Raw genomic sequence first — 18,659 nt, 5'->3', positions numbered from 1 at the left:
ATAAAATAAAAACTTTATTCAGCGCCGAATGTCATGATAATCAGACAATAGGTGAGTGGCGATAAAAATCACAGCAATGACCACCCAGCGTTAGTGTTTATCTTTGGAGCCAAACCTCTGATCTCCACAGCCTCCGTCAATTTCCTGCTAGCTCTGTCGCCTTCTCGAGCGAGAACTGATACTGCTGTGAAGGCGCTATCTCGCAGTCTCAATCTCCTGAGCGAATGCTCGTTTCTCATGTGGTCACCCAAGGCTTGTGGCGAGTCCTTCGACGTGCTTCTCCATTATGTTCCTTTAGACGGGTCTCTAGTGATCGTTCTGTCTCTCCACCGTAGTATTCCGTACACCATTTGCAATCTATTCTGTATACTACATTATTTTTCATGCAAACCTTCTCCCCACCGGATTGACATGTAAGACATGGCTCAAGCGGGCACCTCGTTTCCTACGCTGCGTAGTATTCGGCTCCTTGACATACTGGGGTGGAGACTGTACAGAACGACATAATTGATTGCGGAGACTGCCCGAGTGCTCATAAACTACTCTTACCGGCAGTTTGTACTTGCGAATGGCCCTTTTACCCTATGGTGTACTTGATCCGACTTAAATGGTAGTTTATGGAATGCACAGCGTGGGTTTCCTCTGCGTCGACGTCTAGGCTTCGATGCCGCTTCTCTTGCCTCTGATATGACGTTTCTGGATAATGGTTCAGGAGTATTTGTTGGTGTATCTTATGTTCACTGTCAGCCAGCATCGGATGAGAGTCGCCATGTCCTCAAGAAGTGCAATTGCGCGACGGCCAACTTGACATGAGTAGGGACTGAAGATGCGTAGTCAACGAATAGACCACTGCTGCACGGCTTCTGAAATAGTCTACATGACAATTCGATTGACTATTGAACAGCGATGGTGACATCCATATACAGTCGTCCTACCCCTATAACGACTTTTGCGTCCCACCAAGAAATTTTGTTATAAGGGTAATATTGTTATAGGGTTAACTGGTCCATTTTATACACATACGTCATAATGCATGGATTTTGTTCATTTTTTCACTCTTCATAGTATACAAAACTCACGTATCTGCACATTTGTGCACAGCAAGGTGCCCACTGGTGCCCCATTGTATTTCGTCATTTCCCATCAATTTACATTGTATCAAGTGAAGCTTGCTCTACCCGAATAGTGAGCTCCACATAATAATCCGTGCTAGATATTATTGTTATAAAATGGAAAATGTCGATTGGTCAGCCCATTTTATATCGTCATAGGGGTAATATCGTTACAGCGGTATTGTTATAGAGGTAAGGCATTGTACACACAAGTCAATGAAGTGATTTGGTTTGGCAGAAAATATCGTTATAAGGGTAATATCGTTATAGAGGTTATCATTATAAGGGTAGGTCGACTGTAGTCTAGGCAGCCCCTGTCGCAGCTCAGATCATGGGTGACCTTGATTCGAGGGTGGACGTTGTTAAATCGGCCAATCAGCTCCATAAGTCGCTGTTTTCCATGGATCCAGAGGATAATTAAATCATCAATATACCTTCGATACAGAATTGGTGCAAGGGGTGAGTCCTGGAGAATTCGTGTTTCTATCGTGTGCATAAACAAAATCGCAAATGGTGGTGCAAGATTATTGCCCATAGCTACCCCATCAAGCTGGTAGTAAATTTGGCGACCAAATCTGAAATAATTGTGAGTGAGAACTAGACATGTTCGGCCTAGGTGTCTGCCAAGCCAAAAGCTTGCTCAGATTCGTTCTTACTCACAATTACATCAGATTCGGTCGCCAAATTTACCACCAGCTTGATGGGGTAGCTATGGGCAATAATCTTGCACCACCATTTGCGATTTTGTTTATGCACACGATAGAAACACGAATTCTCCAGGACTCACCCCTTGCGCCAATTCTGTATCGAAGGTATATTGATGATATAATTATCCTCTGGATCCATGGAAAACAGCGACTTATGGAGCTGATTGGCCGATTCAACAACGTCCACCCTCGAATCAAGTTCACCCATGATCTGAGCTGCGACAGGGGCTGCCTAGACTATATGGATGTCACCATCGCTGTTCAACAGTCAGGCGAATTGTCATATACCGTATTTTACCGGTTGTAAGTCGACCCCGGTTATAAGTCGACCCCCCAATCTGGAGGTCTCAATTCTGCGTTTTAAAGTTTTCACCCAAAGAAGCACTACTAACCACCTCCTGCTACTAACACATCAACAAATCATGTAAACATTCCTTATTGGAGGATAAAACGTCCCAATCTTTGAAAAAGGCCAATAAACTGGCAAAAATGTATAACCATGGTGCACTCGTGCATGCAGTGCAGGTCATTTTTTGTAAGATACTGATAGTTCCCGGTTATAAGTCGAATCCCGGTTGTAAGTCGACCCCCACCCTTTCTCCTTCTATTTTAAGTCGTAAAAGGTCGACTTATAACCGGAAAAATACGGTAGACTATTTCAGAAGCCGTGCAGCAGTGGTCTATTAGTTGACTACGCATATTCAGTCCCTACTCATGTCAAGTTGGCCGTCGCGCAGTCGCACTTCTTGAGGGCACAGCGACTCTCATCCGATGCTAGCTGAAAAGGAACATAAGATACACCAACAACTACTCCTGAACCATTATCCAGAAAACGTCATATCAGAGGCAAGAGAAGCGGCAATGAAGCCTAGACGTCGACGCAGAGGAAACCCACGCTGTGCATTCCTTAAACTACAGTCAACTTCGCTAATAACGACTGCGGATATCACGACAATTCGCGAATAACGACAGAATTTCCATGCCCAGAGCAAAGTACCATCTAACTGTATACAATTAACTTCGGATATAGCGACTATCTGAATAACGACAATTCGCGAATAGCGACATGCTTTTAGTGCCCGGAGGTCATATTCACTGCTTGAATAACGATTTTCTGGGCTTTTGACAGCTATTTCAAGTACCTGTCAGTCAAGTACATGTACCTGTCATGCAGAAGTACAGAACCCATGGTGATGGCCCGGATAAAGGCACACATGCAAGAAAATGCAGCCAAGTCACGGGAGAGGGTTTCTTCCTTTTTTCCTTTGCTTCAAAATTGTTGGATTTACCAGCACACCTACATGTAGTTGTACATGATTGTACAGTTATCATCATACATCATGTCTCTGGCCCTGTAGATGGCTCAAAAAGGCATATTTTTAACTTTATTTCCTTGCATATTGAGTAGTGTTGAAACGAGCGTATCTATAACAACCGAGCGATCTGTTCCACTAACGAGCAAGCTATCGAGCGAGCTAACGAGTTTCAATGATGTGGCAAATATGATTTTTTGAATACTTTTTTTTCTAAGTTCGATTTTTTTCAGCTGGTTCAAATCATCACCGCCGGCATTTGGGGTTGCTGCTGCTTCACTTCGGACTGCTGTTTGGTGTCGAGATGTCTTTTCAGCGCCGTCGTCGAGCAGCCGTTGTAAGAATAGACCGTTTTGCAAAGATTGCAAGTAGCCCTGGTCTTCGCTGCATCGCGGGAGAAAACTTCCAAACGAACTGACCGTAACTATTTTACTTTCACTCGAATGGAGAGGTGACCGAAGCATATCCTGCGACAGGTCAGCAGATGCGGAACAAGACGTCAGTAGAGTCCACCAAAGCTGCAACGACAACTGAAACAACTCAAGTGTCGTGCAGGCATACAGTCACCTGTAACTGCGAGTGATTTTCACTTTGCGCGGGACTGGACTCTCGATCGACCAGGGAGTCGTAAAATATTTTACGACTCCCCGGTCGACATGTACTGCCATGTGTACGGAGTACGGTGTATGGTGTTCGTTAGTGCAAACGAGCTGGCCGCACAAACGAGCCGAGTTTCTGGCGAGCGAGCTAACGAGTATCCGGTGAGATCGTTTCAACACTAATATTGAGTCATAGTATTATTGACTTTATAGTTCCTTTCAACTGCAATAAAGTACACCTTGACATAGAGCAAGAAAAGAGCTTCATTTTGATATACATGTCATACTATACAAAATATGGGTTCACATACATTCAAATGGGACTTCGGTTATACGGACACTTCGCGAATAAGGACACTTTTCTGATGCCCCGCCGAATGTCGTTATTCGCAAAGTTGACTGTACCGTTTAAGTCGGACCAAGTACACCCTAGGGTAAATAGGGCCATTCGCAAGTACAAACTGCCGGTAAGAGTAGTTTATGAGCACTCGGGCAGTCTCCGCAATCAATTATGTCGTTCAGCACAGTCTCCACCCCAGTATGTCAAGGAGCCGAATACTACGCAGCGTGGGAGACGAGGCCGCCCGCTTGAGCCATGTCTTACATGTCAATCCGGTGGGTAGAAGGTTTGTATGAAAAAGAATGTAGTATACAGAATAGCAATAAACTGTTGAACGGTACCTTTCGGCTGTTGAATAATACAAGAAACTAACTCTCCTCCTCCATGCGCTCTAAAGCCGACCATTGCTACCCTCGGTAGCCATTGCTCACACCAATAACTTCAAACAACGAAGGGGTCACGGGTAAAACATTTCCTTCTGACAGCTGTTTCGCCTATCAAAGGCTCGTCAGAGCCCCCTTCGATGTTTGAAGAGAGAGAGATTTGGCTCCAAAGATAAACATTAACGCTGGGTGGTCATTGCTGTGATTTTTATCGCCACTCACTTATTGTCTGATTATCATGACATTCGGCGCTGAATAAAGTTTTTATTTTATTTTTACCTCAGCTGTAGTCCCCTCCACTGATAGTCGATGTTAGCGCTATTAGCTGAACTCTTTTTCGCGCTGCTTCTCATACCCTCTTACTGACAGGGGAGTTGTTGGCCTCTATCAATGCTGGTTTGGGAGCTTGCACATCATCGTGAACCTGATGAAGGCAATTTGCCGAAACGTTGGCATGATTATTGTGAAATGAGTTGAACTATTGCAGTGTCAATGGAAGAAAGTGTGTAGGCTCTACTATGAACTGTTTATGAAACTGCAGGAAGCCTCCCCATTTTTACTTAACCTCATTAGCACGGCAAGGGTTTGTACCCGGCCCGTGGGCCGTTTTTATTTAAATTTCACTTTTTTCTAAAATTCGATTCTAGCTTGTGAATTTCACCTAACAATGTGCATTTATCATTGTGATGACCTATTTCAGCATTAAAGTCGGTGTGAACATACCCTATTGCATAGATTTCAATGCAAATCAGCGCAGCAAATTTACGTATTTCCAGCACATCTATAAAAGTAGGACAGCTATTACAGGTCCTCCCTCGTTAGTAGATAATCTCTGGGCCATCGAAAAGTTATCTTATAACGAGACTTATCTTGTAGGAGGACTTGCAGCTAAAGGTGAAATAGGCACTACTTCGTACTTACCGGGGCTACCCTCGATACAACATAAATTACAGATGCTTCAACTCGTTATAAGATAATTGAAAATCTCCAACATAACTCTTCCTTGGATGCAAAGGATCGTCCATATTCACGAGTACATAGACATCATACGTTTCCTCGTTCTACTTTATCCTACATGTTTTGGCCTTGGTCCTGCATGGTCAATATTATCTTATACTGAGGGTTTGGCACTCCAGGGACCTGGGCAAAGGGTCGTTATAACGGATTTTATGTACTAACGGATTATGTTGTAACCGGACCTGTAAACAGTTGTATAGACCACGTTTTGCCAGGAGATTTCAGATTTCTATTTTCTTATGGGGTTTATGTACTAACCGGACTCGTTATAATGAGAGAGGACCTGTACAGGGTTTACTGCATGCAGTATCGCTTCTAAGTACAGGTATCAACAATTGCTAGTCAGAATGAAAAAATAATAAATATATAATGTATTCTCATGGTTCACCCTCAATATGTACATATTTACATCGGTTTAGGTCACGCTACATGTCCGCAAACTCGAACAAATTGGCGATTAGAAACCACTCGGCAATTGTGGAACAGCTATTTTCCTCGGTGCGATGTCTCGAAACACTCAAGACAATACCCTGGGTTTTTCGGGCAATCAGCACACATCTGCCACACATCTCGGCGTTTCCCCTTGGCATAGAACACACACATTTTCTGCGAGCCGGCAGAGTATGTAGGTTGGCATCAATTACTGCGCGTGCATAGCGATTGGTTTCCGTCACAAGATACTCAAAGAAATCTTCATTGAGGAACAATTTCAGGCAGTCAAGTGGAATTGGTTCGTCGGGAAGCGGCATTTGGAGACCGGAGTTGCCAGTGAATGGCAGTGCGGTACGTGGAATACTCTGCTTCACCCATATGCCTGGATGCATGTAAGCACAATAATGCAGATAATGTGTATTTCAGTATCAATTCACATATCTGTTGCATATTTATTTGTACTTCAGTACTTTGGTGTCCATAACATCAACAGTGACATGCTAGAACGGGCACAAAAATATCTACAATTCAAAATACCACTAAGTTAGCCCACCTTTGCAAAAATATAGTCAACAGCATGCAACAGTACAAGAATATTTGAAATTTCAAAATTCAAAATTAGTGAAAAATTCAAATTGTAAATGCACCCAACTCACCTTCGCTTCCTTCGTCACCTGCAGCTAGAACCTCGACAGCTTCCACATGTGGCTTCAAGGACATGGCCTCGTCGCCAGCGCTGGTGTCCTCCGTACCACCTGTTCCGCGTTCTCCATTACCTCAACATCGTCAGCAGCATCGCCAATTTCTGGCGACGCACATCGTTCCGGAGATGAAGACACAGACTCATCCGCCGACGAAAAATCGCTCTCAGAGACGGTTGGCTCATTATCGCTATCCAAACTGAGCGTGATCTGCTCTAAAACTTGGTCGATCTCCTCAGCGCTGTATCTACCTTGTGCGATGGTTGAAAATGTTAACAAATTTCTTTCTGGTATATTTTTGCACTGCACAACCTACTCTTGCCGTGATACGTGGCGAACTCCACGTCTATTTGTCGTAATACGTCTCCTGAACAGGCCTAGCTCCGCGTGACCACGGTACAGGCCTGGTACTAGTACACGGAAGCCAAAAACAACTGTACGGCGTTATGTAGATCGTATGACGTATATGTACGTGATCCGTGGACCGGTAGCATCCAGGATCACGTACATTTACGTGATGCGTGCTGAAGAGGTTAATAAGAGACATCAGTTAGTGTAAATCACTCTACTATTATTCGGAGATCGCAACTTCGGAATTGCAGCTGTTGTCGAACGAAAGTGCGGATAGAGCTGCTTCAGCTGCAACAAGCGCCTCTGCTATGATCACTCTGCAACTCTCTATGTCACTCCAGTGTCCCGTGCACGAGCCACGATGTCGAGTGTAGTAATTTCCACCTCCACTCCTCAGAATGCAGTGATTAGAATCGTGCAAATACCTGCACACGGACTCCATATTTTCGGCTGGCATACACGTGCGCCTGCATACACCAATCACCTGGTCACCGTGCCTGAAGGGCACAATTTTCACACCAAGGCTCAACTCGAGTGACAGGAACGCACCCAAACAGTCTGTAAGTCGTACCCCGCAGGCACGGTGACCAGGTGACTAGTGTACGCAGGAGCATGTGACCGCTTGTTCAGCCATTTTTGTTTAGGAATAGGGGCAGAACGCTGAATCGCATCAATCTCGGACCAAAATCAGTCGACTCAGCGTCGAAAAGACTACAACACATGGGCCAATCGCGGTCATCAGTGCTTTCATAAGAACGAAATGGCGCTTTTAGTGACATTTTGCATACAAATCCCCATCTAGTAGGGCGCCGTCACCCAGTTTTGGTGGAAGTGCGCGAGTTAGATTGGGAATAAAGGAGGAAGGGAGCGTCTCAGCTTCCTCGGACCAAGACTATTCGACTCAGCACCCCGAAGACTACAACTGGTGAAAATTTGATTTTAGGCTCAACTCCCCTTTTCAATCTGGCTTTGGAAATTTGAAACGTCATTGCTATCAGGTTCAGCTTCATTTTCTCTGTGCTGCGCTCACGAGTCCACAAAGGACGAAACGATTCTGTTCGCAGATTGAGTGAAACAAATATTATCAATGGTTGTATTTGTTACCTCTTTGTCACAAGGCTGACTGAAGACATCACCGGAAACGGTTTTGAGGAGAAATTGTAGGACGCGTCGCGAATCCTGTTGACATGCTGTCCAGCCCAGATAAGCCTGCAGTGATTAAAGCCCAAGGAAGAGATTACTTTGCATCTATTGACAATAACATTTTCTTTGCTCCTAAAGAAATGAGAGGGGAAATGCATACGCACATGCACATGAAAGAGTGAGCGCGTGATAGATACACAGGTAGAAAGATACAAAGGAGTAAGTTTCGCAATTGCCGGCAAAGGGCTCAATGCAAAAAGTGCAGAGCGTTTCACACGGAAAAGAGAAATAGGTCCAGTTTAGATTTCTCGTGGCTCAAAGTTTCATGCCATTGCAATCATCAGACGACTGATAATAGAAACCTAAGACTTATCATTATTAATCAGATCATACGATGGGATGTTTTGATGGTGCAGAGGTGTGCGAGCTAATTTTCACTTTCGCACTATACAAGCTGACGCAGGATTTGAAGAAAGATGATATTGGCCTGTATCATGACGACAGACTGGTAGTATTGCACAGCAATACCGGAAGTGAGGCCGATCGCTCTAGGAAAAGGATGATTCAAACATTAAACGAGTTGGGCCCCGTATTACAATCGAGACAAACTGGAAGATAGTCACCTATCTGGATGTGACTCTCAACTTGAATATTGGTCAACACTACCCGTGCAGAAAGCCCAATGATAACCCTGTATACATTCACTCCAAGTCCAATCATCCAGCCTACATCATAGATCAACTCCCTGCTGCTATAAGTCGCCGGGTGACAGACCTATCACATGACGAGGAGACATTTCATCAGGCCGTCCCTCTCGACAATGAGACCCTCCATGCCAGTGGATATGATGAGGAGGTGGAATACAAAAGCGAACAGAAAGGAGGGCAGAAGAAGATGAGGAGAAACCATCAGCGCAACGTCACGTGGTTCAACCCTCTGTTTAGCAAAAACGTACAGACAAATGTTGTTGTTGTTGTTTCTTTATTTTACTTCACCATATGAACAGGCAAGACTGCCTTCTCACCGGGGCTATTGGCCCACGGCTCTCACAATATGATGAAAATGTTTAAAATTTGTATGAAGAAGAAAGGAACGGAAAAGAAGATGAAATGAAAGGAAAGAAAACAGTAGGTATAAATTTTATGAAGGGGGGGGGTATGAAATGGGTATTATCATAGTTGATGAGAGAAGTATGATATCCAATATTATTGTTCTATAGACTATTTAGTACGGGCATTTCATGAGAGTCATGCATGGGCAAGGCAGAATTTGGACTAGGATAGAGGACAAGAACATAATTGATGAGCATTTGTTCAGGCAGAGTCTGTGAAGAAGACATAGTAGGCACAACATCGGAGAGCTAGTTGAGGAGGGAGATAAGATCATGGCCAGACAGCAATGCTTGAAACGTGTGGCGTACGTCGCAAGCGCGAATATCAGCAGGGAGAGAGTTCCATGTGGTACTGCCAACGAAGGCGATTGAGCTACGGCCTGAGGGACCAGGTAGGAACGGCACTCTGAGCAGCTGGCTGACCTGACCACGCGTGACACAACTTCTGTCCACATCCGTGGCAATGAGGGAGTAGTAGGATTGGAACAGTGAGCTGGCTCTGCCATGAAGGCAGCGGAAGACGAAGAGAAGCAGACGTTGCACGTACAGCTGGTGGAGCTGAGGCATTGATAGTCTGGCAAATAGGGGAGCAGTGGGGGTCCTTCTGGGGAGTTGGAAGATGGCTCGTATGCCAGACTTAGCAATGCGTAGCAGTCGATGCAGCAGCAGTTTGGATAGAGCGGGAAAGAAACAGTTTGAGGCATAGCAGAGCACAGACTGAATCATACTCATGTACAAGGCCCGGCGGGCATTGAGTGAAAGGCACCGTCCATGGCGCCAGAGCTGCCCGATTGTAGTAGCAGTCTTGCTGGCAATAAAGTCCACTTGGGGCTTCCAGGACAGTTGGTCATCAAGCATGACACCGAGATACTTCGTGACTGGAGTAACATCAAGCACTGTGGTACCACACTTCACTTCAGATGGTCCGTCCAGACAACCACGGGGTCTCACAAACATAACTTGGGTTTTACTGGCATTTAATAGCAGACCAATGTTATCCAAGTACTCAGCGAGTTGTGTTACAGCGTTAGAGAGAACAGAGCACACTAAATCAGGCTGATAGTCGGAGTAGTCCAGAGCCACATCATCAGCGAATTCATGGTGGCATACACTACCTGGTAGAACTGACGACATATCACTGGTGTACAGTACAAAAAGAAGAGGGCCCAGAACGCTGCCTTCAGGCACTCCTCGGGAGCATCCAACATATTGCGAAACTGAGTGTTCCACCCGTACACACTGCTGCCGCTCCGAGAGATAACTGAGGAACCATTCCAGTGGTGTGTCACAAATGCCAAGGTCAAACAGCACTTGCACAAGCCTGGCATGCTGGACTCTATCAAATGCCTTCGATAGATCTACCATTACTACCCCGGTGTGTTTTCGTTCCGATTTGGCCAATTTCCAGCGGCTGGAGGCAAGGATAAGAGCATCTTCTGTTGAGTGATTTCTTCGGTATGCAAATTGACTTGAAGGTAACAAGGAGTGATCATCTAGGAAAGTTGTCAGCTGTTTCTTGACAAAGTGCTCCAGTATGCGAGAAACAATAGGCAGTAGCGAGACGGGCCGATAGTTACGAGCTGACAGTGGGTCGCCATTCTTATACAATGGGCTGATAAGAGAATGTTTGAAAGTTGATGGCACTATACCAGACGCAAGAGATAAGTTGACGATCTTCATCAGGTATGGGGAGAGGGTGTCCGAGCAACGTTTCAACACAATACCTGGGATTCCATCACTTCCGGTAGCTTTATGAGGATCCACACATTGCAAACGCTTAGCGACATCATACAACGACACAGGTTGGAAGGCTGTAAGGGCATCAGATTTCGTAGGGCCAACTGGCATCTGTAGGTGCGTAGGTCGACTGGGGTCATGAACAACATCTGCAAAGAAGTCGCCCAGCTGGTCAGCTGATACCTGGGGCACTCGGCGGGTCTTCTTTCGTCCGGTGACAGTGTTCATCACGGACCAAAGTTTCCTTTGATCAGACGTATAGCATTGATCCATAAAGTAAGCATTCTTCAACTGTCTATCTAGCTTTCTGGCCTTGGCACGTGCAGCTCGGTGCTCCTGCTGGAGTGCCTCGTTTGCTCTATCTTGCATTAGACGGCGGTGCAGTCTGTTTCGGTTCCGGACACACTCAACCAGCTCGCGAGTCAGCCAGGGACATGGACGCCGGTCTGCACGGCGGCGGGTGGTGATGGGTGCATGTTGGTCAAGGGTGGAGAGAATAGCATTGTTAAAGGAAGTTGTCATGGAGTCAACATCTTGATCATCGAAGCCGACAGACAGTATGCCATGTAAGTCAGTTTGAAAGCAGCCCCAGTCAATCTGATGGAGACGACGACCCGTGACAGTTGATGTTCCCTTACGAGCAGGTTTAGACGGAATCGGTAGATGAGCGAGTATGGCATAGTGATCACTTATATCAAGGTAAATTATTTCACATGTTCCACTTATAGCTGTTGTCGAGAGGAAAAGGTCGAGAATGGTCTGGGAATGTGCTGTCACTCGTGTTGCAGAGGATACGTAATTCTTCAGATCAAATCTCGTCAGAATATGCTGAAGAGGGTGGGCAGCATTACCAGGCATGCTGAAATCCACGTTAAAGTCACCAACGAGTACTGTGGAATGTTGCCGTCCTTGACAAGCTTGCTCAATATTATTCTCAAAACCATCCCAGTACGATACAGGTTTGTTTGGTGGGCGATATGTACACCCGAGAACAGTGGTTCGCCCATTACTTGTAATTTCGATCCACATCATCTCTAGCTCTGGACACTCCAGGTCCGTGCGCCTTCTGGCATGGACAGAATCATGACAGTACACAGCGACGCCTCCTCCATGTTGACGATAACGGTCCTTTCGGAACAGCTTGTAATTCGGAATCGAAATCTCGCCGTCGCTAATGCATGGCTTCAGCCAAGTTTCAGGCAGGCCGAGGACATGGATTCCACGCACAGCAAGGTACTGTTGCACTTCGCCGACTTTTCTCTGTAGACTACATATATTGAGAAAGGATACGGCAAGCATAGCCTGGCTCATGACTTGTGGTGAACGATTTCCCGCCGCTATCATTGGGAACTGAGTTCAATGTCTGTAGACGCATCGTCAGTCGTCGTCCTGCCCTTGTCCTTGCTGACAGGAGTTTGGGTGGCCTTGGATTCTGGAGCATGAAACACCCAGCGACGACAGTATGCTCGACCCCGCCAGAAACCCTTAGAAAGCAGCACCGCAGCTGTGGGTGCGCTCACAGTGAGCCGAGCGAATGCGATCGACTTCTCAGGTTTCGCACTTTGTATTTGACACTTGTAGACGACAATAACAGCTGGGTTGTTGGCATTCCGTGTCACGTAGCCACGGAGTCGTTCTTCTGTCACTGTTGGTGACAGCCCTCCAACATACAGAAAGACTTTCCTGCGGGGAGCACATACATCCTGCCACGGCTCCTCCGGAACAGGTGTTGTCGATGGGGATGTAGCTGCCGCTCTGGCAGCCTGGACCAGGTCTTCAATCTGCCGTGGCTCAGGTGGCCTTGGGTTTGCTGGGATTTCTGCAGCCGGCTGCTGCAGCAGTAAATTGCAGGGCTGTTTAGTCATGTCCACAGAGTTCTGAGTGACCACTGAGGCAAATGTTGGTGCATCCGGGACAGATTGCTGCTGCTCAGTGGCAGAAACTGGCTGACGACTGGACCGAGTCGCAGCATCACTGGGTGTAGGACTGACCACTGAGGCAAATGTTGGCGCATCCAGGACAGATTGCTGCTGCTCAGTGACAGAAACTTGCTGACGACTGGACTGAGTCGCAGTATCACTGGGTGTAGGACTGAGCTTGACCAGCAGCCTCTCTATGAGACGCTGGAGCTGGGGCTGCAATGCTGCCGTTACCTCCGCCACAACAGCATCTCGGAGATTGGAAATACACGATGGGAGGGCTTTCACGACCTCATCCCGCACAAGTTCCTGCAGCCGGGAATTTTCAAATTGAGAATTTTCTCCCAGCGGAGAATTTTCAAGCTGAGAGTCCTTTCTCAGGGATTCGAGGGATCCGGCACAGTCACTTGAGACAAACTCTGCAGCCTCCTCCGCTGAGAACAGCCTCTTGTTGGTCTTAGCGGAACCCTCGGGTGAGGAATCCATCGAGAGATCACCTCGGCCTCGTTTGTTGGAGCCACGCGGAAGGGAGCCCGATCTTCGTCTCGGTTTCTCCTTCGACATTTTTTGTTTTTGTGTTTTCTGGTATTGTCTCTAATCGCCGTTGATGGCGAACCTACCACCACTACACTGCCCTACCACTACTACTACTGCTGAGATATATCCACCTCCAGACCGGCCTGATGCCGACTAGACTGGGCTCTCCAGGAGCGAGAATCTACGAGCTGAAAAAAAGGTCTGGTCTGTCAGTGTGTGTTGTCAATGTGGCCGGAAAATTCTTACACCGTATTGATAAACACTTCCCAAAAGGCTCACCACTAAATAAAATATTCAACAGGAACACAGTCAAGGTTAGCTATAGCTGCATGCAAAATATACAAATCATTATCAATACCAATAACAAACGAGTTCTCACAGCGACTACAAGCCAGCAACAACCCCCTGCCAAGACATGTAACTGCCGTAATGCCCCACAGTGCCTCCTTGATGGTGATTGCCTGTCGAGATCAATAGTGTATCAAGCAACAGTAAATGACGACAAAGAGTACATCGGACTGACCGAGCCTCCCTTCAAGGACCGGTACAATAATCATACAATAAGCTTCCGTCACGAACGGTTTCAGAACAAGACTGAACTGTCAAACCATGTGTGGAACCTGAAGCGTGCGGGGACGCCATTCTCTGTTCGGTGGCATATTCACACAAGGATACAGGCATACTCCAACAAGTCAAAAAGGTGCAACTACGCAGAATCGGGAAGCTTACAATATTGAACAATGTCAACAACCCAAAGAGACTGAACCGAAGAAACGAACTAGTGTCGAAAATGCCGCCATGAAATCAATTCTTACATACAAAACTTCACACCTAGCGTGACATAGTAGAACAAGCAGCAGCCAGTCGCAACTGCCGCGCGAGGACAGTACCCGCCACCGTCATGACTGGTTTTTGGCAAATATCAATGCTAGTATTATATCTAATAACCATCACAACCATGCCTGGTTTAGCATACGTCAGTGCCAACATTATGCCATTACTTATCCCTTACATCATCCATAACATATGTGTGATAATGGCCTTCATTCGTGTGTCGCGCAGAGTAATGACAATCTAAGCGCCAAGTATCACACATGATCTGATTCATAATCATCAGTCTTAGGTTTATATTATCAGTGAAAAGAATCCGGGTGGACACACCCATTCCCATAGCGCTGCACATCACATCCACACCAGTTCCGTTATTTTTACAACGTTTCGGCACTTGGCCATCGTCAGGTAATAACAATGAATACCGTGGAAGCCACACAAGAGCAGTAGATACGCAGAGTGTAGCGCCAAAAAAGATGCGAATTATGTCACCTTCAGTTGTGGCAAGTGAAATCCGACACTTGGCATAAGGGACTGCACCATGCAGTCTGCAGCCCCTGCAGCCCTGCTTACGTACAGTACATGTGTTACATACAACTTTATCTGTCTGATGACAAAACTCGTACTCATCACACTCAAGGTTCAAAAGGTGCTGGCAAAAATGAATGGGGATTGGATACCAATATTCCTTATGTGTACCATGTTTGTGAACTGTGTGTATCTACGCTGTGACCTTTCGATCTGTTTGGGATGCATACGGCTCTATAGTAAAAATTAGGTGCAGTGCATTACATCATTGGTGTCCATTTGTGGCGCTGTCTCCTATGGCAAGTGTCGGATTTCACTTGCCACAACTGTAGTATGCAGAAGGGTGGGGGACAGAGAGAGAGAAAAGGCGCAACTAGCACATCACGGAGGAGAAGTAGCAGAAGGTATCGCGCATTGTGCTCTGTGAATGGCGTTACGCAGAGTGTAGCGCCAAAAAAATAAAATGATGCGAATTATGTCACCTCTATACAGAGGGGGGGGGGAGAGAAGGTGCAACTGTCCACATCACGGAGAAGAAAAGCGCGCCGTTGTGCTCTACGAAGTGAGGGTACATGCCAAATAATTATGGTGTTAATTCTAGCACATTACAGGAAGGGAGCACGGAGCCCCATGTGTCAATGCACTATGAGGTTAAACTTCCATGCCAAACTGTTACCACCAGGGACGCGACGAGGCATCAGGAACAGAATGGATTTGAGTGACCCGCCTCATATTATAATTGTTCAGTGATATTGAAGTAGCAGCAGGGGAAGCTGAGAAAATTCACAACAAATCCCATCCGGTGCTTATGTTCACATGGGGCTTGGCATTACGAATCTCAATCGCAGCGCGCAGTTTGCGACGGGCTCGATCAGGCTCTCTTCCTATTACTTCAACTGCAGAGAATGCACTTTGCCCATAGTTAAGCTAGCATCCAGGGTGAGTGGTACGAAAATGTTGGCCCCATGGCTTGTCGAGTTCCTGTCGTCTTGCCTCACCATTATGTTTTTCCAGGCGAGTTTCCAGAAAGCGGCCAGTCTCACCAACATTATTGTTCCGGACATTCTTTGCACTTCAGCTGATATACCACATTCTTCTGCATACATACATCCTGTCCCCCGGATATACACGAGATACACGGCCCCTTTGGGCGACCTCTCTTTTTCGGTTGTAGCAGATTTGCAGCCTTGACACAAAGAGGAGGAACGAGGGCGGAGTGACACAATGTGCGCCTCAGGCTACCAGTGTGCTCATATACGACTCTAACCGGAATTATATACTTTCTGATTGCTTTATTCACTGCTTGATGTACTTTATCTGACTTATATGGAAGCTTTAGAAATGCGCAGCATAGGTTGGCATGGCGACGACGCTTTGGCCTTATGGAGGCAATGCGTGCCTCTTCAATGATTCTCTCTGGGTAATTGTTCAATCTTAATTGTTCATGAACCCTCGCTTCACTTTCTGCACGCATTCTGGTATTCGATGAGAGCCTCTGAGCTCTTAGGAATTGTGACGAAGCAACTGCCAATTTGATATGGTGGGGAACTGCCGAAGTATAATCAATGAGTAGACCACTAGCACATGCCTTCTGGTACAGCTTGTATGCCAGCTTGCCTTCCTGGATCATAATTGGGATATCCATATAATGTATGGAGCCACTCACCTCGCTGAGCTCATAATTATGTGAAGTTGATACTTGGGTGTGCAGAGTTGAAATGCTGCACAAACCGCATCAAGCTCTCTCTGCCGTGGGTCAATAGCAGCGGGATATCGTCGATGTAGCGTTTGTAGAGGAGCGGTACTAACGGAGAATCCTGCAGAAGCCTGGCCTCAACCGTATGCATGAATAGAATTGCAAATGGGGGTGCAAGATTGTTGCCCATTGCAACCCCGTCCACTTGGTGATAGATCTGATGGTCGAATCTGAAATAGTTGTGGCTGAGAACAAACAGCAGCAGATTCCGTACCCTGCTCACACTCAGCCCAAACATGTCGATCCGCTAGGAATACTGCTGCAGCATATCCACCACTGCCTGAACGCCCTCCCGAATAGGTATGCTCGGATATAACCCGACTACATCCATGGACATAACAATGGTGCCATCGGGGGCGTTCAATCCCGGACATGCGTCACAGATGTGGGTTATTGCTTCCGTCGTGTTAGCCAGGTGGGCCGGGACAAATTGAATGAGCTGCTGTAGGATGCAATCCAATACAATAGATACTCCAGTCGTTGGGCTGTCGCACGCTGCTACCCCGGGGCGCAATGGTAAGTTCTGCTTATGGCCCATGGGAAGACCGTACCACTCGGGGAACTTCGTACTGCTTGCTTGGTAGGATTGACTTTAGGAGTTTTGAATCCATGTTCTTGCACTCTGACAGTATTACTTCTCGTGTCTTGGTCTCGTAGGACTCTATGGTCAAATCTACGTTCTCATACATGGTCATGTTCGATAATATGTCTTCTGCTTTCTGCAAATACAGCTCCTGTCTCATAGCAACGAGTTTTTTACTTTAATCCGTTTGATGATGGTTCTTGGTCTGTGCGAAGTCGCTTCAGCTCCACCCGCTCCTCCTGCGTCAGATTGGGATTAGAGGGAGTGTGTCTGTCATATGCCCGTAACACCTCGTTGCGGAAGTTGGCCATGTTCCTTTCGTCTTTGTCGTCCATCTGTGGGGGCTGCTTAAAGCCACGCTTCATCAGCTGCCACAATTTATTGTCCTGTCTGATCTCTGGCGGTGGGTCCTCCTCTTTGAGGTCCACACCCTGAGGCTGGGGCTGTTGCCCCCGGAGGGTGAACGCCATCCTCTCTACCGATGTCTCAACATCTGTTCGTTCTTGCTTGTCGAGCCTCCCCGTCGACGGGACAAAGCTAGGTCCATATTCCAGCAGACGCCTTGTCTGGTCGGACACACAGTCGTCCACCACCAACGCCCGCTCATGGACTGGCTCAGCATTGGCTGTATGCCCACTGGGTGATGCAACACCAACAGCGGCAACAGGAGTTGGGCCGCGGGGGGAGCTGTTGGTTCCCGCCACACGTTGGTCCGCCTCTCGAAGTCCAGAAATCTTCCGATTTAGTCTGGCGTTGGAACTTATTCATTCTTCGGTAACCACTGCACGTTGAAGAGAACGGATCAATAGGTAGTCTGACTGTGTAAACGTCCACAGTTGCTCTCTGGACTGTTTGTATCGCCTCCCGCGGTAACCTTTCTCTGCGCATTTGTCTTCGATGGCATCGCAGAGAAGACGGCGGCAGTACTGATGTCTCCTGTGTTCTCTGGTCGTCTTGTGACTCGTTGATGCTGGCTTCCGCACACAATTCGAAATGAATCTGGGCATCAATCCCTCTCGCCGGCACTGCAAAAGAAAAGACAATTGACACTCGCTCCTCTGCAGCTTCCAAGACCATTGTACAAACCGCCACGCTGCCTGGCTCCGGGAAGAGGAGAACCAACTTTGAAGAAGGCCTGAGGCTTCCTGCAGCTTCATCTGTGAAAAGAATTCGGGTGGAAACACCCCTTCCCATAGCGCTGCACATCACATCTGAACCAGTTTCGTTATTTCTACGTTTCGGCACTTGGCCATCGTCGGTAATAACAATGAATACCGTGGAAGCCACACAAGAGCAGTGTATACGCAGAGTGTAGCGCCAAAAAAGATACGAATTATGTCACCTAGTACCTAGTACTAGGTGACATAATTCGTATCTTTTTTGGCGCTACACACTGCGTATATACTGCTCTTGTGTGGCTTCCACGGTATTCATTGTTATTACCTGACGATGGCCAAGTGCCGAAACGTTGTAAAAATAACGGAACTGGTTCGGATGTGATGTGCAGCGCTATGGGAAGGGGTGTTTCCACCCGAATTCTTTTCACAGATGAAGCTGCA

At 46.8% G+C, this 18,659-nt stretch overlaps 1 protein-coding gene across 1 annotated transcript in view; it reads right to left on the bottom strand.

The window, feature by feature from the left end:
- Positions 1–18,659, bottom strand: part of LOC135820953 (death-associated protein kinase dapk-1-like) — a 311,375-nt gene that overhangs the window by 151,214 nt on the left and 141,502 nt on the right. Inside the window, exon 4 of the mRNA XM_065334015.1 lies at positions 8,060–8,164. Coding sequence (XP_065190087.1) covers positions 8,060–8,164 — 105 coding nt within the window. The remainder of the gene's footprint in view (positions 1–8,059; positions 8,165–18,659) is intronic.

This window comes from Sycon ciliatum, chromosome 7, assembly GCF_964019385.1.
Source record: "Sycon ciliatum chromosome 7, ocSycCili1.1, whole genome shotgun sequence".
Taxonomy (NCBI): domain Eukaryota; kingdom Metazoa; phylum Porifera; class Calcarea; order Leucosolenida; family Sycettidae; genus Sycon; species Sycon ciliatum.
This window is presented reverse-complemented; position numbering and strand designations above follow the sequence as displayed.